The sequence below is a fragment of the Astyanax mexicanus genome, chromosome 9 (genome assembly GCF_023375975.1).
Source record: "Astyanax mexicanus isolate ESR-SI-001 chromosome 9, AstMex3_surface, whole genome shotgun sequence".
Lineage (NCBI taxonomy): Eukaryota > Metazoa > Chordata > Actinopteri > Characiformes > Acestrorhamphidae > Astyanax > Astyanax mexicanus.
In genome coordinates, this window is record NC_064416.1 from 46,478,762 (window position 1) to 46,495,787 (window position 17,026).

A 17,026-nucleotide genomic window follows, 5' to 3' on the forward strand; every position below is an offset into this window, starting at 1 on the left:
AGCATCTTAGTTTCATATGGAACAAAATGATCCAAGTTTGCATGTTATCCTGATTATTGGTTCCTAATTCTTTCCTTCAGCTGAGTGAAGGAGCTGAGGGTGAGGAACAAGCAGCAGAAGCAGAGGTGGTAGAAGAAGAACCAGCCCCAGAGGCAGAAAAGGCAGAGTGAGTATTCCAATTGATTCCAATTGAGATTACATGCAATACAATTTTTCGTTTTTGTGTCAAATATTTGTTTCTAAATCTTCTAAAACGAAAATTTACCCAATACTGCCCGTGTGTTTCCTGCAGCGCTGAGAATGGAGAGAAATCTGAGAAAGAAGCCGAGGCTGCACCAGAAGAAGAGAAGGTGGAGGAGGAGGAGGAGAAAAAAGTAAAGGCCAAAGCTAAGAAAGGGAAAGCAGCTGCTGGGGAGGGCTTCGAGCTCTGGAATGAGCTGGAGGTTCAGAGGATCAAGTTCATGGTAAGAGTGTTACCAGTTACCAGTTAACCCACAAGTGTGTTTAACTGCAATAAACATCTGATAACATGCAATTAGACAATTGTAATTAGTCACACAATATCTATATCAACTTTTTTTTATTTTTTTTATTTTTTTAAAATAATTTCTGATAGTATGCAATGGTACCCACTTACAGACTCATATTAAAGGAAATATCAATACTATTTCTTGCTGATTTTTTAAGTTTGCCCACTGGCAAAGATATGAACAGTCTATAATTTTTTAAGGGGAGTTTAATTTTAATATTGAGAGTTAGAATATCAAAAATAAAATCCAGAAAATCCCATTGTGTAAATTATAGAAATAGATTTTGTTTTTTTGCAGAGGGAAAAAAGTATTTGATCTTTCTGCAAAACAAGACTTAATACTTAATACTGGCAAAACCCTTGTTGGGAAGCACAGCAGTGAGATGTTTTTGTAGTTGACGATATTTGTGCACATTAGGAGGAATTTTGGTCCACTCCTATTTGCAGATCATCTAATCATCTAAATCATTAAGATTTTGAAGCTATTGCATGGCAACTCTGAGCTTCAGCTCCCTCCATAAGTTTTCTATGGGATTAAGGTCTGGACACTGGCTAGACCGCTCCATGACCCTAATGTGCTTTGTTTTGAGCCACTTCCTTGCCTTAGCTGTATGTTTTGGTTATTGTCGTGATGGAAGACCCAACCACAACCCGTTTTTAATGTCCTGGCGGAGGGAAGGAGGTTGTCACTCCAGGATTTCACACACTCCACAAAGCTGAGCTTATTACAGTACCCTCCGGGAACCAATCACTCAACCATAAACACGGCACCTGGAGTGGATAGTTTCCACACCCCACTTGAAGCAAAAACCAGATCACAGATTTCAGTAGAAAAAAGCTTACCAAATACCAAACTTTGCAATCCCAGGAAAAAGACTAGTATTAAAACACCAATAAAGTATTTTTTTTTCCACCTGTTTAATTGTTAAGTTATATACGCTTTTAATCTTTCAGTTCAGTTCCAGTGAAGCTCAAATGTCTGTATATGAAATCATATGTATTACTTGTTTTTAGTTGATGTACTTATATCTACTTCTTTTATACTTCTTTTAGAACTACCTGTCTCGCAACTTCTACAATCTGCGTTTCCTGGCTCTGTTCGTCGCCTTTGCTCTGAACTTCATCCTGCTCTTTTACAAGGTCGGTCATCCTCGATTTAATTCTAATTATCTATTCTATTTCTAGCTGTTCCTAAACACTGAACTTTGCTTTGGTAACTCGTCTTTCCCTGTTCTTTCTTTTAGGTGTCCAGTAGCCCTCCAGGCGAGGAGGAGTTTGAAGGCTCTGGAGCGTTTGAGGGTTCAGGACTGTTTGAGGGATCGGGACTGTTTGAGGGATCTGGTGGCGAGGCAGAAGGTTCAGGAATGGAGGAGAACGGAGATGAGGATGATGAAGAAGGGCCTGTTTATTATTTCTTGGAGGAGAACACTGGTTACATGGAGCCTGCACTCGCTTTCTTCAGCATTTTCCACACCATCATCTCCTTCCTCTGCATCATCGGCTACAACTGTCTCAAGGTGTGTTCATCACATTATGCTCATATTACACTGTTTGGCCACCTGGATGTAAGTAAGCAAATGATGTGGGGTTGATGGTGCAGTTGGTCTGCAGGTTTAGGTTCAGCAACAGTATGTGCTGAAAGAATGAGGTCAGCTGACTACCTGAATTTACTGAATATAGACCAGGTTATGGATTGTTTCTTCTAGGGGTGTGCCATATCGTATCGTACGTGATAATATCGCCCAAAAAATGTAAATATTGTGAACGATATTATACCCTGAAATATCGTGCCATGTTACTCACCCTAATTACCTAATTAACAAAAGAAAATAATCACACTGTTCTAATTACCCATTATATATTTACTAGAGACAGATTTGATCTGTCCAGTATCATTTATTTTACTTTAATCCTGGATATTTGTAGATATTTGGGGTGCATTACTAGTATCATAACATTCTGGATCATTGACTTCTGTTACAAATCTGAATTTTTTTAAGATCTCAGTTAGCCATATCATATTGCATGCAATAATAAAATTCTAAATAATAATTGTCATATCGGCAAAAGTATCATTATCGTGAAAATACCATGAAATATTGTGATATTATTTTAGAGCCATATCGCTCACCCCTAGTTTCTTCACTGATGAAACAGTGTTGGGAAATCCGCATTACTCCTAACTGCTCCAGTGCGTTTCCCCTGGAAGCCCGAAGTAGAGTTGATAGAGAGACAGGATACTCAGATATTCAGCAAAGTAACAATTTATTACAACAGATCTCTGGGAACCCTTTTCGCTCACACAGAGTTTCAAGTTCAACGATCATTACAGTTGCAAGACCTTATATCCCCCGAAACCCCACCCAGATTTATTGTGTAAAGGTCAGTGAAGCGGTTCCTCAAAAACTGGTTCTAACTGATTGTGTTGAATAGATGTTATCTATTGATTACTACTGTTTTCCACCTGCTACTGCCTGGACAATCAGTCCAGACTGGACATTCCGGACATTCCTTTTCACAACCACCCACATACACAGTTCAGGTCAAATATCCAGGAAAAACTTACTAGTTTCAGACGCTTGGGTCAGCACAAACAAGATTACTCACATGACACTTGCTTCACTCTCTTAATCATAATAAGGTTTGCGGATTAGATGTTATTATGCATGATTAACTGAAAACCTACATTTAATTTTAATATTTAATATCTCTTAACAACGGCCATATTCCAAGATGAACAATGTCAGGATTCATGGGTCTGGAATTGTGAAAGAGTTCAGGGTTCAGGGAGCATGAGATCATCATTTTCACACATGGATTGAGAGAGAGTTCACCACAGAGTCCAGACCTTAACCTCATTGAGAATCTTTGGGATGTGCTGGATGGAGAAGAGCTGCTTTGTGCAGCGGTTGGTCAGACTCTACCATCATCAATACTGCTGCAAGATCTTGGTGAAAAATTTATCCAGCAACACTGCATTGAAATAAATCTTCTGATGCTGCAGAAGCTTATTGAAACAATGCAACCGTGAATGTGTGCTGCAATCAAAAATAAATGCAGTGAAACTAAAGAGTGTGCAACCTTTTTTTGGTGGCAAAAGGCATTTTATATGAATAGGTCCCTCAGCTCTAACTGTAGTTGCTTCTTGCTGAATAAATTACATGCAATAAATATATTAATTATTCAAAGGGTCATCATACTTATTCTTATTATCTGTTGGTGGCAGGTTCCTCTGGTCATCTTTAAAAGGGAGAAGGAACTTGCACGTAAGCTGGAATTCGATGGTCTCTATGTGACTGAACAGCCCGAGGATGATGACATCAAAGGCCAGTGGGACAGGCTGGTGCTCAATACACCGTAAGATATGATCTTTTCAATCTTTAAAATGTATTTGTAAAGAATGAAGTAGATTATATGATAGTTACAGTTAATTTATATTAACTGACTATAATAAATGTCATATTTTATATATATATATATATATACAGGGGTTGGACAATGAAACTGAAACACCTGTCGTTTTAGTGTGGGAGGTTTCATGGCTAAATTGGAGCAGCCTGGTGGCCAATCTTCATTAATTGCACATTGCACCAGTGAGAGCAGAGTGTGAAGGTTCAATTAGCAGGGTAAGAGCACAGTTCTGCTCTAAATATTGCAGTGCCCACAACATTATGGGAGACATACCAGAGTTCAAAAGAGGACAAATTGTTGGTGCACGTCTTGCTGGAGCATCTGTGACCAAGACAGCAAGTCTTTGTGATGCATCAAGAGCCATGGTATCCAGGGTAATGTCAGCATACCACCAAGAAGGACCAACCACATCCAACAGGATTAACTGTGCACGCTGTAAGAGGAAGCTGTCTGAAAGGGATGTTCGGGTGCTAACCCGGATTGAATTCAATGTGCACCTCAACTCTCCTGTTTCCACCAGAACTGTCCGTCACCACAATCAATTATTGTGCTCTAAAACCAGGTGTTTCAGTTTCATTGTCCAACCCCTGTATATACATATACAGAGAGAGAGAGAGATAAGTATTACTGTTATATAATTCCCTTCTTATTGTATTAATTCACAGAACCTTCCCCAACAACTACTGGGACAAGTTTGTGAAGAGGAAGGTGGGTGTGAAATGCGAATTTGTTGTTTTAGTTTTCGAGTATTAACTCCTTTAACCACAGTTACACAATAAAATGCACTAAACCTTAATAACACATTTATTTACACAGTAAAGTACAGTATGTATAGTGTATGCATTTATTAATATGAGGCTGCCTATGGTGTGTCTGACTGCAGGTGCTTGAGAAGTATGGAGATATCTACGGTAGAGAGAGAATAGCTGAGCTCCTGGGGATGGACTTGGCAGCTCTGGATGTCAGTCAGATGACGCATGAGAAGAAGCCTGAACCAGACACCTCTATGTTCACCTGGTACAGAGTAACCCACACACACACAGCCATATTGTAGCTGACTGGACAATACTGTATGATAAACCAACATGAAGGACTGGATAATCTAGTTCTGGAGAATTATTTTTATTTACATTTTTAAGCACTTTAAATGCAATTCTTCTTGAAATGAAAAAAAAAACATTTATTTGAAGAATCTGTTGTTTATAATGTATTTAGTGTCATTTGAATTGCCTTTTAGTTGTTGACGACATACTCTAGTGTACAGGATTCGGCACTAAACAATAAAATGTAAAATATGAATCGTATTAGTTATATCCTTTTTTTTTTCTTTTTTTTAATTAACTTATGCAACAGATAATAGGTAATAGAGATATATATTGTATATCACCCTATATTTGTTACATATGCATATTTATATTCATATTTATATTTATATGGCACATCAGTCACTTTTATAATCAATGTCATTGCACCTTGCACTTTGCTCTGTTAAGTATTTAATGACCATTAAATAATTAACATCTACTGCACTGCTCTGTTTACAGATATATATTGATCTTGTATAGAAAGTTTTTTAAAGCCTTATATATATATATTTTCTATTCTTCTGTTTTTTTTCTATATCTTTTGTTTGTTTTTTTATGTTTGAATATGTTTCTTATTGTGCTGTTGCTGCTGGATGCCTAAATTTCCTTCGGAATAAATAAAAGTGTCTGTCTGTCTGTCTGTCTATCAGTTATTAGATATATCAAACTGAAATGGCTGTTGCAAAAATGATAAAGATTAATAGGGGTTTCCAAATTTTTCATATGACTGTATCTATCTAAAATAAAAAATCTTGAGATATTAGCTTTGATCCATATTGCCAAGCTCTATATACTCTTAATTTTATATATTTGTGGTTAATACTGTGTCTTTTTTCCCCATGTGTTTTTAGGCTGACCTCTATTGACATCAAGTACCAGATCTGGAAGTTTGGAGTCGTGTTCACAGATAATGTAAGTATTTACTGTGCTGATGTTTTTCTCTGTCTCCAGCTGATTTTCTGTCCGTCTGCTCACACCTACTGTGTATATCCTCCCCAGACGTTCCTGTATCTGGTGTGGTACCTGGTCATGTCTCTGCTGGGTCACTACAACAACTTCTTCTTCGCCTGCCACCTGCTGGACATTGCCATGGGCGTGAAAACCCTGCGCACCATCCTGTCCTCCGTCACACACAACGGCAAACAGGTGCAGTCACTGATGCTGTAGATCCAAGACTCTAGACTTGTGTAGATAAAAACCTAAAGTACACGAAGCATTATTATGCTATAGTGCACTAAAGTGTTCTTGTAGCCACTTTTTTATTAATCAGTATATTTAAGGAGTGCTAAAATAGAACAACTTTTTTGTACTTATTATACTTTATTTATAGTATAAAAATAGTACAAAAGTCTTACTTAAATTGTGCTAAGTGTACTTAACTGTAAAATGGATCTATAAATATAAATATACTTAAGTAACATTCAAACATTTAAACTACTTCATGTATGTAACCCCATATTTTAAATATGCTTACAGTAAATTATAATACATTTAATGAGTATTACAACCGTATCATTATTATACTACAGGTATATTAGAAATGTACTGAGAATTGATGTTAAATATATTGGATCTATTTACATTAGAGTACAAACATGCTTCTTGTTCCTGTCTTTTTTTTTGTTAGTAGCACGCTTCTTGTATACTTCGTTGGGTGTAAAAATATATATTTTAATATACTGTACTACAAATTTACTTTTAAATTTTTTATTTAACATTTAAATTTGCTATTTAGCACTGAATTCTATAATTTACTTATTTACTTAATATTTACATTTTCCTAATTATAATTACATAGCATTGAAATACATTTTAACTGTTGTAATACCAATACCAATTAACTAATGTAATGCCTAAATATATATATATATTTTTTTTTTTTATTTACTTTAATTTAAATTTAATTTACTTTCTAAAAAGTTACAGGATACATTGTATTTTTTAGGTGAACTAGTGTAACAGTTGTTTTTAACACACTTTGCTAAAAATGTACAAAAGAAGTGTATTGAATTACAATAAACTAAAAGTGTACTTCATAGTAGTTTATTTAAAAATACACTTTCATAGTACTTTTTACAAGTTTGATCAAAGTTTACTTTCGAACATTTGATGAAAGCATAATATTAATGTACTTTTAATATATTTTAGTATACATAAGTACATAAGTATGTAAATTCAGACATTTCTCAATATGTTTTAAGTACAATTAAGGAAAAAATATTTTTCACCAGGGAAGCTTCAGAATATCACACTAAAACGTTAAATATTGAGCTATTTTACTCGGAGTAGCTCGATATGATGCTCTGTATTAATCTGCAGTTTTTAATACCGTGATTGTGTGTGTGTGTGTGTGTGTGTGTGTGTGTGTGTTACTGGTGTAGCTGATGATGACCGTGGGCTTGCTGGCTGTAGTGGTGTATCTTTACACTGTGGTGGCCTTCAACTTCTTCCGCAAATTCTACAACATGAGTGAGGACGAGGATGAGCCGGATATGAAGTGTGATGACATGATGACCGTAAGTCACTGTCAGCTGTTAACATGTCATGGTTATAGAGGGGAAAGTAAGATATACTTGACGCTTACACTCTCTCTCTCGCTGTCTCTCTTTCTCAGTGCTACCTGTTCCACATGTATGTGGGTGTGAGAGCCGGTGGTGGTATTGGTGATGAGATTGAGGATCCAGCTGGAGATGAGTACGAGCTTTATCGCGTGGTCTTTGACATCACGTTCTTCTTCTTCGTCATTGTCATCCTGCTGGCCATCATTCAGGGTGAGAAGTTTGCTGTCTGTCTTTACATACAGTAGATTTAGATGAATAGCTGCAGTGTGCTTTATACTGAGTTAGTCATTACTGGTTACATATAAAACGATTATTTTTATTGCCAATTTTCTGTACTTTATTTTTCGGATTTTAAAGTGCACCCGATTATAAAGCGCAGCATACCACAGTTAGTTTCGACCCTGCAATGTGATTGGCTGAGAGGCGTTGTATGAGTGCCGTTATCAGCCGGTAGTGTACTGTAACCGAAGCTCTCCATATATTACTCCACCTCATACAGGTAACCTAGCAACGATGCAGCGCTTACAAGCCAAACAGCGCAGCTACAAACAGAGCAGCAATGGAACTATTTTAACTCACAGAGTTTTTATAACCAAACAGATCAAATTTTCTCATCCTCTTTAACTCAAAATCTTTTAATAAACTGTGATGATGGAAATGTGGTATAATCGCAATAATACACTTGAGGTTCTTGCTATAAAGTGCGTTATAGAACTCCCTCTTATGTATTATTGCTTAATTAAGTGACACTAGTAAAAATGCCTACATCAAAGTGAGCAAGGGTGTCGCCATGTTTCCCTTCTAATGGGAAGCTGGGGGAAGTTCCTAAATGTTCAATATTTTGTCTAAGTTTCTCCAGCACTAAGGCTGGGGGCAGAAGCATAAGCATTAGCCGCTAACTGCAGATCTAGCAGGAGATAAATGCCGCACAATAGTGGTAGACTGTTCTGGTAAGCCAGGGCGCTATCAGCTAGCGGTTCATCACACGTAGCTTGTTTTAACAGCAGACTGCTGTCCAATATTCTCTCCTCTGAATAGTGACAGAGCAAGCTAATGCTGCTGCACCCAGCCTTAGTTCTATGGAAACTTTACTGAAAACATAAATAGATTTTTTTTCTGCATACAGCATTAAAATATATAGTAAGGATAAATGATTTGTTCCCCTGCTGATTTTGTACGTTTACTCAGAATATCAACAACAAATACAGAAAAAGAAAAACATTAATTTGTATTTGGTTTGGTGGACTAAGGATTTGATCCCCTACCGAACAAACCCCCACAGACCAGTCGACATAGATTAGTCCTGTCCCTTTAAATAAAAACAATCTAATTTTTTTATTTTAATCTCCCCTCACTATCTTTATTAAAGACCCCTGTCACAGAGTCAGTCTCTCTCATTTAAAGTTCTCGCCCACATTGGGCAAGACCTGTCAAAAAAGGACGCCAGGGACAATACTATAATAATAGACCTGCACTGTAGACAAGGCTGGAATAGGCTACAAGACCATTAGCATGAAGCTTAGTGAGAAAGATACCACTGTTGGTGTGATTTAATTTGAAAATGGAAGAAATAAAAGATTATATTCAGTTGCCCTCACTCTGGAGCTCCATGCAAGAGCTCACCTCGTGGGGTAAGGATGATTCTGAGGAAGAAGGGAGAGGCTTATTAATGATATCAAGGAAGCTCGGAGAACAGGTAACATTAAATCGATTGGTAGCACACTTCATCATTATGGATTGAGATCCTACAGTGCCTCTGCTGAAGAAATCTCATTAACAATCATAGCCACTGAATACCTGAAGAATTCAGAGAAGACGTAAGAGAATGTGATGTGGTCAGATAAGACCAAAATTCACCTCTTTAGCATTAACTGGACTCTCCATGTTTGGAGGCAGAGGAATGCTGAATATAACCCCAAAAACACATCCCTACTGTTAAAGATGGAGGTGGAAACATTCTGCTGTGGTTCTCTGTTAAAATAAACACACCATAAACATTATAGACTGTTCATGTCTTTGTAAGGGGGTAAACTTACGAAATCAGTAGGGGATCAAATAATGATTTCCCACACTGTACAAACAGTGGCAAACATATGCATAGCCTACAATTAATCAATCCCTGGCTTAAATGCTACCTAGAAAGTTGCAAGTAGAACAGACACTTTTGGTATCAACCAAAAACATTTGATCACTCTTCACTTGGCAGAACTGCTGTTTTTTTTAATGCTTTTTAATGCTCTCTTCTTAGTTAGTGTACAGTATGTGTGGATTCCAGTATTAACACTATATATACGTGGTGTGCAGGTCTGATCATTGATGCCTTTGGTGAGCTGAGAGACCAGCAGGAGCAGGTCAGAGAGGATATGGAGGTACGTCTTTTCTGAACACAACCACACTGTATTACACAGCACATCCAGAATTTCACAAACTACTTTTGTGTTAAATGTACTGTTTAGAAGTAAGGTTTAATTAATGTCAGTTTACTTGAACTTAGGTGGAGTACAGGTAGGTCCAAGCCCATATCTAACATTTCTCTGTTATAAATAGGATCTTCCTCGTAAGATTAAACACGTTGATGTGGTGTCTATAAGAAACGGGAAGTGTACCACTGAGATATACAAGCTTAAGACCACTTAAAACACCACTAATAAACCAAATGTATAAATATAGATGTTTAAATAATAGAGAACTAGGAAATACACATTTATCATACAATCTAACAAACATAGCATATATATTATAAAAAGTATACACTCAAATTGAGTTAAACTAAAGCTAACTCGGAGCATTCAAACACATTCTCTGATTTATTAACATGCTGGAAGGTATCTTGTTCGCAGTGGTGTGCAGTTAATATAGTGGGTACCCCTGCAACCCCTATCAGACGGCCTTTTATTGTGAATTCGTTTCAGGATAAGCTGAAGGACAGCCTTTAAAAGGCTTTTTAATATGATGTGACACAATATCTGTCTGATTTGCATCCGCAATTCCATTATAGTTCACTAACTATTGAACTAATCCAACATGAGCTCCGTTTTACACTAAGCCACGCCCAGCCCCCGGAGGGAAAATCATGAATCTGATTGGTTAGACCTACAACTTTAACAAATTTATTATTACACCCTTCTCAAAATCAGTAGAAGTGTCACTCAGACACAAAGGAACAGAAGCCATTTTAAAATCAGTTTTGATTGGTTAGAACAGCTGTCAGTCAGATAAGATTCTCATAGCAACTGAAAAACACAGAATAATGCTTTGAATTTGTTGCTGTTTTTTATTTTAGTTAATTTATAAAATATATACTTATAGTTTACAATAATATAATATATATTTACTGATTAAATATTATGTAATGATTTACATGCACCTATTGTCACCCCTTCTCTGAAGGGTTAGATGGGCCTCACTGCACACCACTGCTTGTTTGTTGCGACATAAAATACAAGGATTATGAACTTGCATGCTCTAATGAAACACACACAGTCAGTGGTATACTCCTGAACAGAGCTCCATGGCAATCAACTTACAACAACTAACCACAGAAAGCAGTGAGAGTCTGCAGCAGAGGGGCCCTCAGGCAGCTGAGCAATCAACAAGCTGGCTCCTGATTGGCTCTGCCTCCACTTAATTGGCTCTGTCTTCTACCTAATTGTCTCTGACCTTTACTGGCTCAGCCTTCTCATCTTACAATAACTCACAAAAGGACACCCTTCATATTTTTGTAATTATTTTATTATATATTTTCAAGGGACAACACTGAAGATATGATACTTTGATTCAATGTAAAGAAGTCTTATATAACAGTGTAAATTAGCTGTGGCTTCAAAATAACCCAACACACAGCCATTCATGTCTAAACCAGTGACAAACAAAGTGAGTACACCCCAAATTTGTGCACAAAGTGTCAATATTTTGTGCGGCCCCCATTACTTTCCAGCACTGACTTAAAACTCTTCGGCGTGAACTTCACTAGAGCTTCACAGTTTCCCACTGGACTCTTCTTCCACTCCTGAGTCATGACATCACAGCACTGGTGGAGGTTAGAGATCTTGCACTCCTCCTCCTTCTGTTTGAGGATGCCCCACAGATGCTCAATAGCAGTAGAGCTCAGGTCTGGGGCATGCTTGACCAGTCCAGCAGCTTTACCCTCAGTTTCTTTAGCAAGGCAGTGGTCATCTTGGAGGTTTGTTGTTTGTTGTTGTTATCATGTTGAAATACTCCCCAAAAATGCCCATTTAAAAGTAACTTTATTAATTACTTGATTTTAAAAGTTACTTTATTAGGTACATTCAGCAGCTGCTGACAACACTTTCCACCCCTCACACACACACACCCCAACTCTCCCACCCCTCACACACACACCCCAACTCTCCCACCCCTCCACACACACACCCCAACTCTCCCACCCCTCCACACACACACACCAACTCTCCCACCCCTCACACACACACACCCCAACTCTCCCACCCCTCACACACACACCCCAACTCTCCCACCCCTCACACACACACACACCCCAACTCTCCCACCCCCTCACACACACACACCCCAACTCTCCCACCCCTCACACACACACCCCAACTCTCCCACCCCTCACACACACACACCCCAACTCTCCCACCCCTCACACACACACCCCAACTCTCCCACCCCTCACACACACACACACCCCAACTCTCCCACCCCTCACACACACACCCCAGCTCTCCCACCCCTCACACACACACCCCAGCTCTCCCACCCCTCCACACACACACACTCCAACTCTCCCACCCCTCACACACACACACACACCCCAACTCTCCCACCCCTCCACACACACACACTCCAACTCTCCCACCCCTCACACACACACACACTCCAACTCTCCCACCCCTCACACACACCCCCAACTCTCCCACCCCTCACACACACACACACCCCAACTCTCCCACCCCTCCACACACACACCCCAACTCTCCCACCCCTCACACACACACACCCCAACTCTCCCACCCCTCACACACACACACCCCAACTCTCCCACCCCTCCACACACACACACCCCAACTCTCCCACCCCTCACACACACACACCCCAACTCTCCCACCCCTCACACACACACACCCCAACTCTCCCCACCCCTCACACACACACACACCCCAACTCTCCCACCCCTCCACACACACACCCCAACTCTCCCACCCCTCCACACACACACACCCCAACTCTCCCACCCCTCAACACACACACACCCCAACTGTCCCACCCCTCCACACACACACACCCCAACTCTCCCACCCCTCCACACACACACACCCCAACTCTCCCACCCCTCCACACACACACACACCCCAACTCTCCCACCCCTCCACACACACACACACACCCCAACTCTCCCACCCCTCCACACACACACACCCCAACTCTCCCACCCCTCCACACACACACCCCAACTCTCCCACCCCTGACACACACACACCCCAACTCTCCCACCCCTCACACACACACCCAAACTCTCCCACCCCTCACACACACACACACACCAACTCTCCCACCCCTCCACACACACACACCCCAACTCTCCCACCCCTCCACACACACACACCCCAACTCTCCCACCCCTCACACACACACACCCCAACTCTCCCACCCCTCACACACACACCCCAACTCTCCCACCCCTCCACACACACACGCCCCAACTCTCCCACCCCTCCACACACACCCCAACTCTCCCACCCCTCCACACACACCCCAACTCTCCCACCCCTCCACACACACACACACCCCAACTCTCCCACCCCTCACACACACACACACCCCAACTCTCCCACCCCTCCACACACACACACACCCAACTCTCCCACCCCTCACACACACACACACCCCAACTCTCCCACCCCTCCACACACACACACACCCCAACTCTCCCACCCCTCACACACACACCCCAACTCTCCCACCCCTCACACACACACACCAACTCTCCCACCCCTCCACACACACACACCCCAACTCTCCCACCCCTCCACACACACACACCCCAACTCTCCCACCCCTCCACACACACCCCAACTCTCCCACCCCTCCACACACACCCCAACTCTCCCACCCCTCCACACACACACACACCCCAACTCTCCCACCCCTCACACACACACCCCAACTCTCCCACCCCTCACACACACACACACCCCAACTCTCCCACCCCTCCACACACACACACCCCAACTCTCCCACCCCTCCACACACACCCCAACTCTCCCACCCCTCCACACACACCCCAACTCTCCCACCCCTCCACACACACACACACACACCCCAACTCTCCCACCCCTCCACACACACACACACCCCAACTCTCCCACCCCTCCACACACACACACCCCAACTCTCCCACCCCTCCACACACACACCCCAACTCTCCCACCCCTCACACACACACACACCCCAACTCTCCCACCCCTCCACACACACACCCCAACTCTCCCACCCCTCACACACACACACACCCCAACTCTCCCACCCCTCACACACACACACACCCCAACTCTCCCACCCCTCACACACACACACACCCCAACTCTCCCACCCCTCCACACACACACCCCAACTCTCCCACCCCTCACACACACACACACCCCAACTCTCCCACCCCTCCACACACACACACACCCCAACTCTCCCACCCCTCACACACACACCCCAACTCTCCCACCCCTCACACACACACCCCAACTCTCCCACCCCTCCACACACACACACACCCCAACTCTCCCACCCCTTACACACACACCCCAACTCTCCCACCCCTCCACACACACACACACCCCAACTCTCCCACCCCTCCACACACACACACACCCCAACTCTCCCACCCCTCCACACACACACACACACCCCAACTCTCCCACCCCTCCACACACACACACCCCAACTCTCCCAGCCCTCACACACACACACCCCAACTCTCCCACCCCTCACACACACACACACCCCAACTCTCCCACCCCTCCACACACACACCCCAACTCTCCCACCCCTCCACACACACACCCCAACTCTCCCACCCCTCACACACACACACACACCCCAACTCTCCCACCCCTCCACACACACACACCCCAACTCTCCCACCCCTCCACACACACACACCCCAACTGTCCCACCCCTCACACACACACACCAACTCTCCCACCCCTCCACACACACACACCCCAACTCTCCCACCCCTCCACACACACACACACCCCAACTCTCCCACCCCTCCACACACACACACCCCAACTCTCCCACCCCTCCACACACACACGCCCCAACTCTCCCACCCCTCACACACACACACACCCCAACTCTCCCACCCCTCCACACACACACACCCCAACTCTCCCACCCCTCACACACACACACACCCCAACTCTCCCACCCCTCCACACACACACACACCCCAACTCTCCCACCCCTCCACACACACCCCAACTCTCCCACCATTCCACACACACACACACACACCCCAACTCTCCCACCCCTCACACACACACACACCCCAACTCTCCCACCCCTCCACACACACACACCCCAACTCTCCCACCCCTTCACACACACACACACCCCAACTCTCCCACCCCTCCACACACACACACCCCAACTCTCCCACCCCTCCACACACACACCCCAACTCTCCCACCCCTCCACACACACACACCCCATCTCTCCACCCCTCCACACACACACACACCCCAACTCTCCCACCCCTCCACACACACACACACCCCAACTCTCCCACCCCTCACACACACACACACCCCAACTGTCCCACCCCTCACACACACACACACCCCAACTCTCCCACCCCTCCACACACACACGCCCCAACTCTCCCACCCCTCACACACACACACACCCCAACTCTCCCACCCCTCCACACACACACACCCCAACTCTCCCACCCCTCCACACACACACACCAACTCTCCCACCCCTCACACACACACACCCCAACTCTCCCACCCCTCCACACACACACACACACCCCAACTCTCCCACCCCTCCACACACACACACACCCCAACTCTCCCACCCCTCCACACACACACACCCCCAACTCTCCCACCCCTCCACACACACACACCCCAACTCTCCCACCCCTCCACACACACACCCCAACTCTCCCACCCCTCCACACACACACACACCCCAACTCTCCCACCCCTCCACACACACACACCCCAACTCTCCCACCCCTCCACACACACACACACCAACTCTCCCACCCCTCACACACACACACCCCAACTCTCCCACCCATCCACACACACACACCCCAACTCTCCCACCCCTCCACACACACACCCCAACTCTCCCACCCCTCACACACACACACACTCCAACTCTCCCACCCCTCCACACACACACCCCAACTCTCCCACCCATCCACACACACACACCCCAACTCTCCCACCCCTCACACACACCCCAACTCTCCCACCCCTCCACACACACACACACCCAACTCTCCCACCCCTCCACACACACACCCCAACTCTCCCACCCCTCACACACACACCCCAACTCTCCCACCCCTCCACACACACACACCCCAACTCTCCCACCCCTCACACACACACCCCAACTCTCCCACCCCTCCACACACACACACCCCAACTCTCCCACCCCTCACACACACACCCCAACTCTCCCACCCCTCACACACACACACACCCCAACTCTCCCACCCCTCCACACACACACACCCCAACTGTCCCACCCCTCACACACACACACCCAACTCTCCCACCCCTCCACACACACACACCCCAACTCTCCCACCCCTCCACACACACACACACCCCAACTCTCCCACCCCTCCACACACACACACCCCAACTCTCCCACCCCTCCACACACACACGCCCCAACTCTCCCACCCCTCACACACACACACACCCCAACTCTCCCACCCCTCCACACACACACACCCCAACTCTCCCACCCCTCACACACACACACACCCCAACTCTCCCACCCCTCCACACACACACACCCCAACTCTCCCACCCCTCCACACACACACCCCAACTCTCCCACCATTCCACACACACACACACACCCCCAACTCTCCCACCCCTCACACACACACACACCCCAACTCTCCCACCCCTCCACACACACACACCCCAACTCTCCCACCCCTTCACACACACACACACCCCAACTCTCCCACCCCTCCACACACACACACCCCAACTCTCCCACCCCTCCACACACACACCCCAACTCTCCCACCCCTCCACACACACACACCCCAACTCTCCCACCCCTCCACACACACACACACCCCAACTCTCCCACCCCTCCACACACACACACACCCCAACTCTCCCACCCCTCCACACACACACCCCAACTGTCCCACCCCTCACACACACACACACCCCAACTCTCCCACCCCTCACACA

At 44.6% G+C, this 17,026-nt stretch overlaps 1 protein-coding gene across 15 annotated transcripts in view; it reads left to right on the top strand.

Moving 5' to 3' along the window:
* Nucleotides 1-9,985, top strand: part of LOC103022324 (ryanodine receptor 1) — a 175,025-nt gene extending 165,040 nt beyond the window's left edge. For all 15 annotated transcript variants that reach the window (XM_049483340.1, XM_049483345.1, XM_049483348.1 and 12 more), the window contains 12 exons: nucleotides 81-166; nucleotides 293-464; nucleotides 1,583-1,669; nucleotides 1,774-2,046; nucleotides 3,756-3,886; nucleotides 4,606-4,648; nucleotides 4,824-4,957; nucleotides 5,877-5,937; nucleotides 6,025-6,171; nucleotides 7,407-7,541; nucleotides 7,640-7,796; nucleotides 9,891-9,985. In XM_049483340.1, the coding sequence (XP_049339297.1) occupies nucleotides 81-166; nucleotides 293-464; nucleotides 1,583-1,669; nucleotides 1,774-2,046; nucleotides 3,756-3,886; nucleotides 4,606-4,648; nucleotides 4,824-4,957; nucleotides 5,877-5,937; nucleotides 6,025-6,171; nucleotides 7,407-7,541; nucleotides 7,640-7,796; nucleotides 9,891-9,970 (1,506 nt within the window). In that variant the 3' untranslated portion in view covers nucleotides 9,971-9,985. The remainder of the gene's footprint in view (nucleotides 1-80; nucleotides 167-292; nucleotides 465-1,582; nucleotides 1,670-1,773; nucleotides 2,047-3,755; nucleotides 3,887-4,605; nucleotides 4,649-4,823; nucleotides 4,958-5,876; nucleotides 5,938-6,024; nucleotides 6,172-7,406; nucleotides 7,542-7,639; nucleotides 7,797-9,890) is intronic.
* The last annotated feature ends 7,041 nt before the right edge of the window (nucleotides 9,986-17,026 follow it).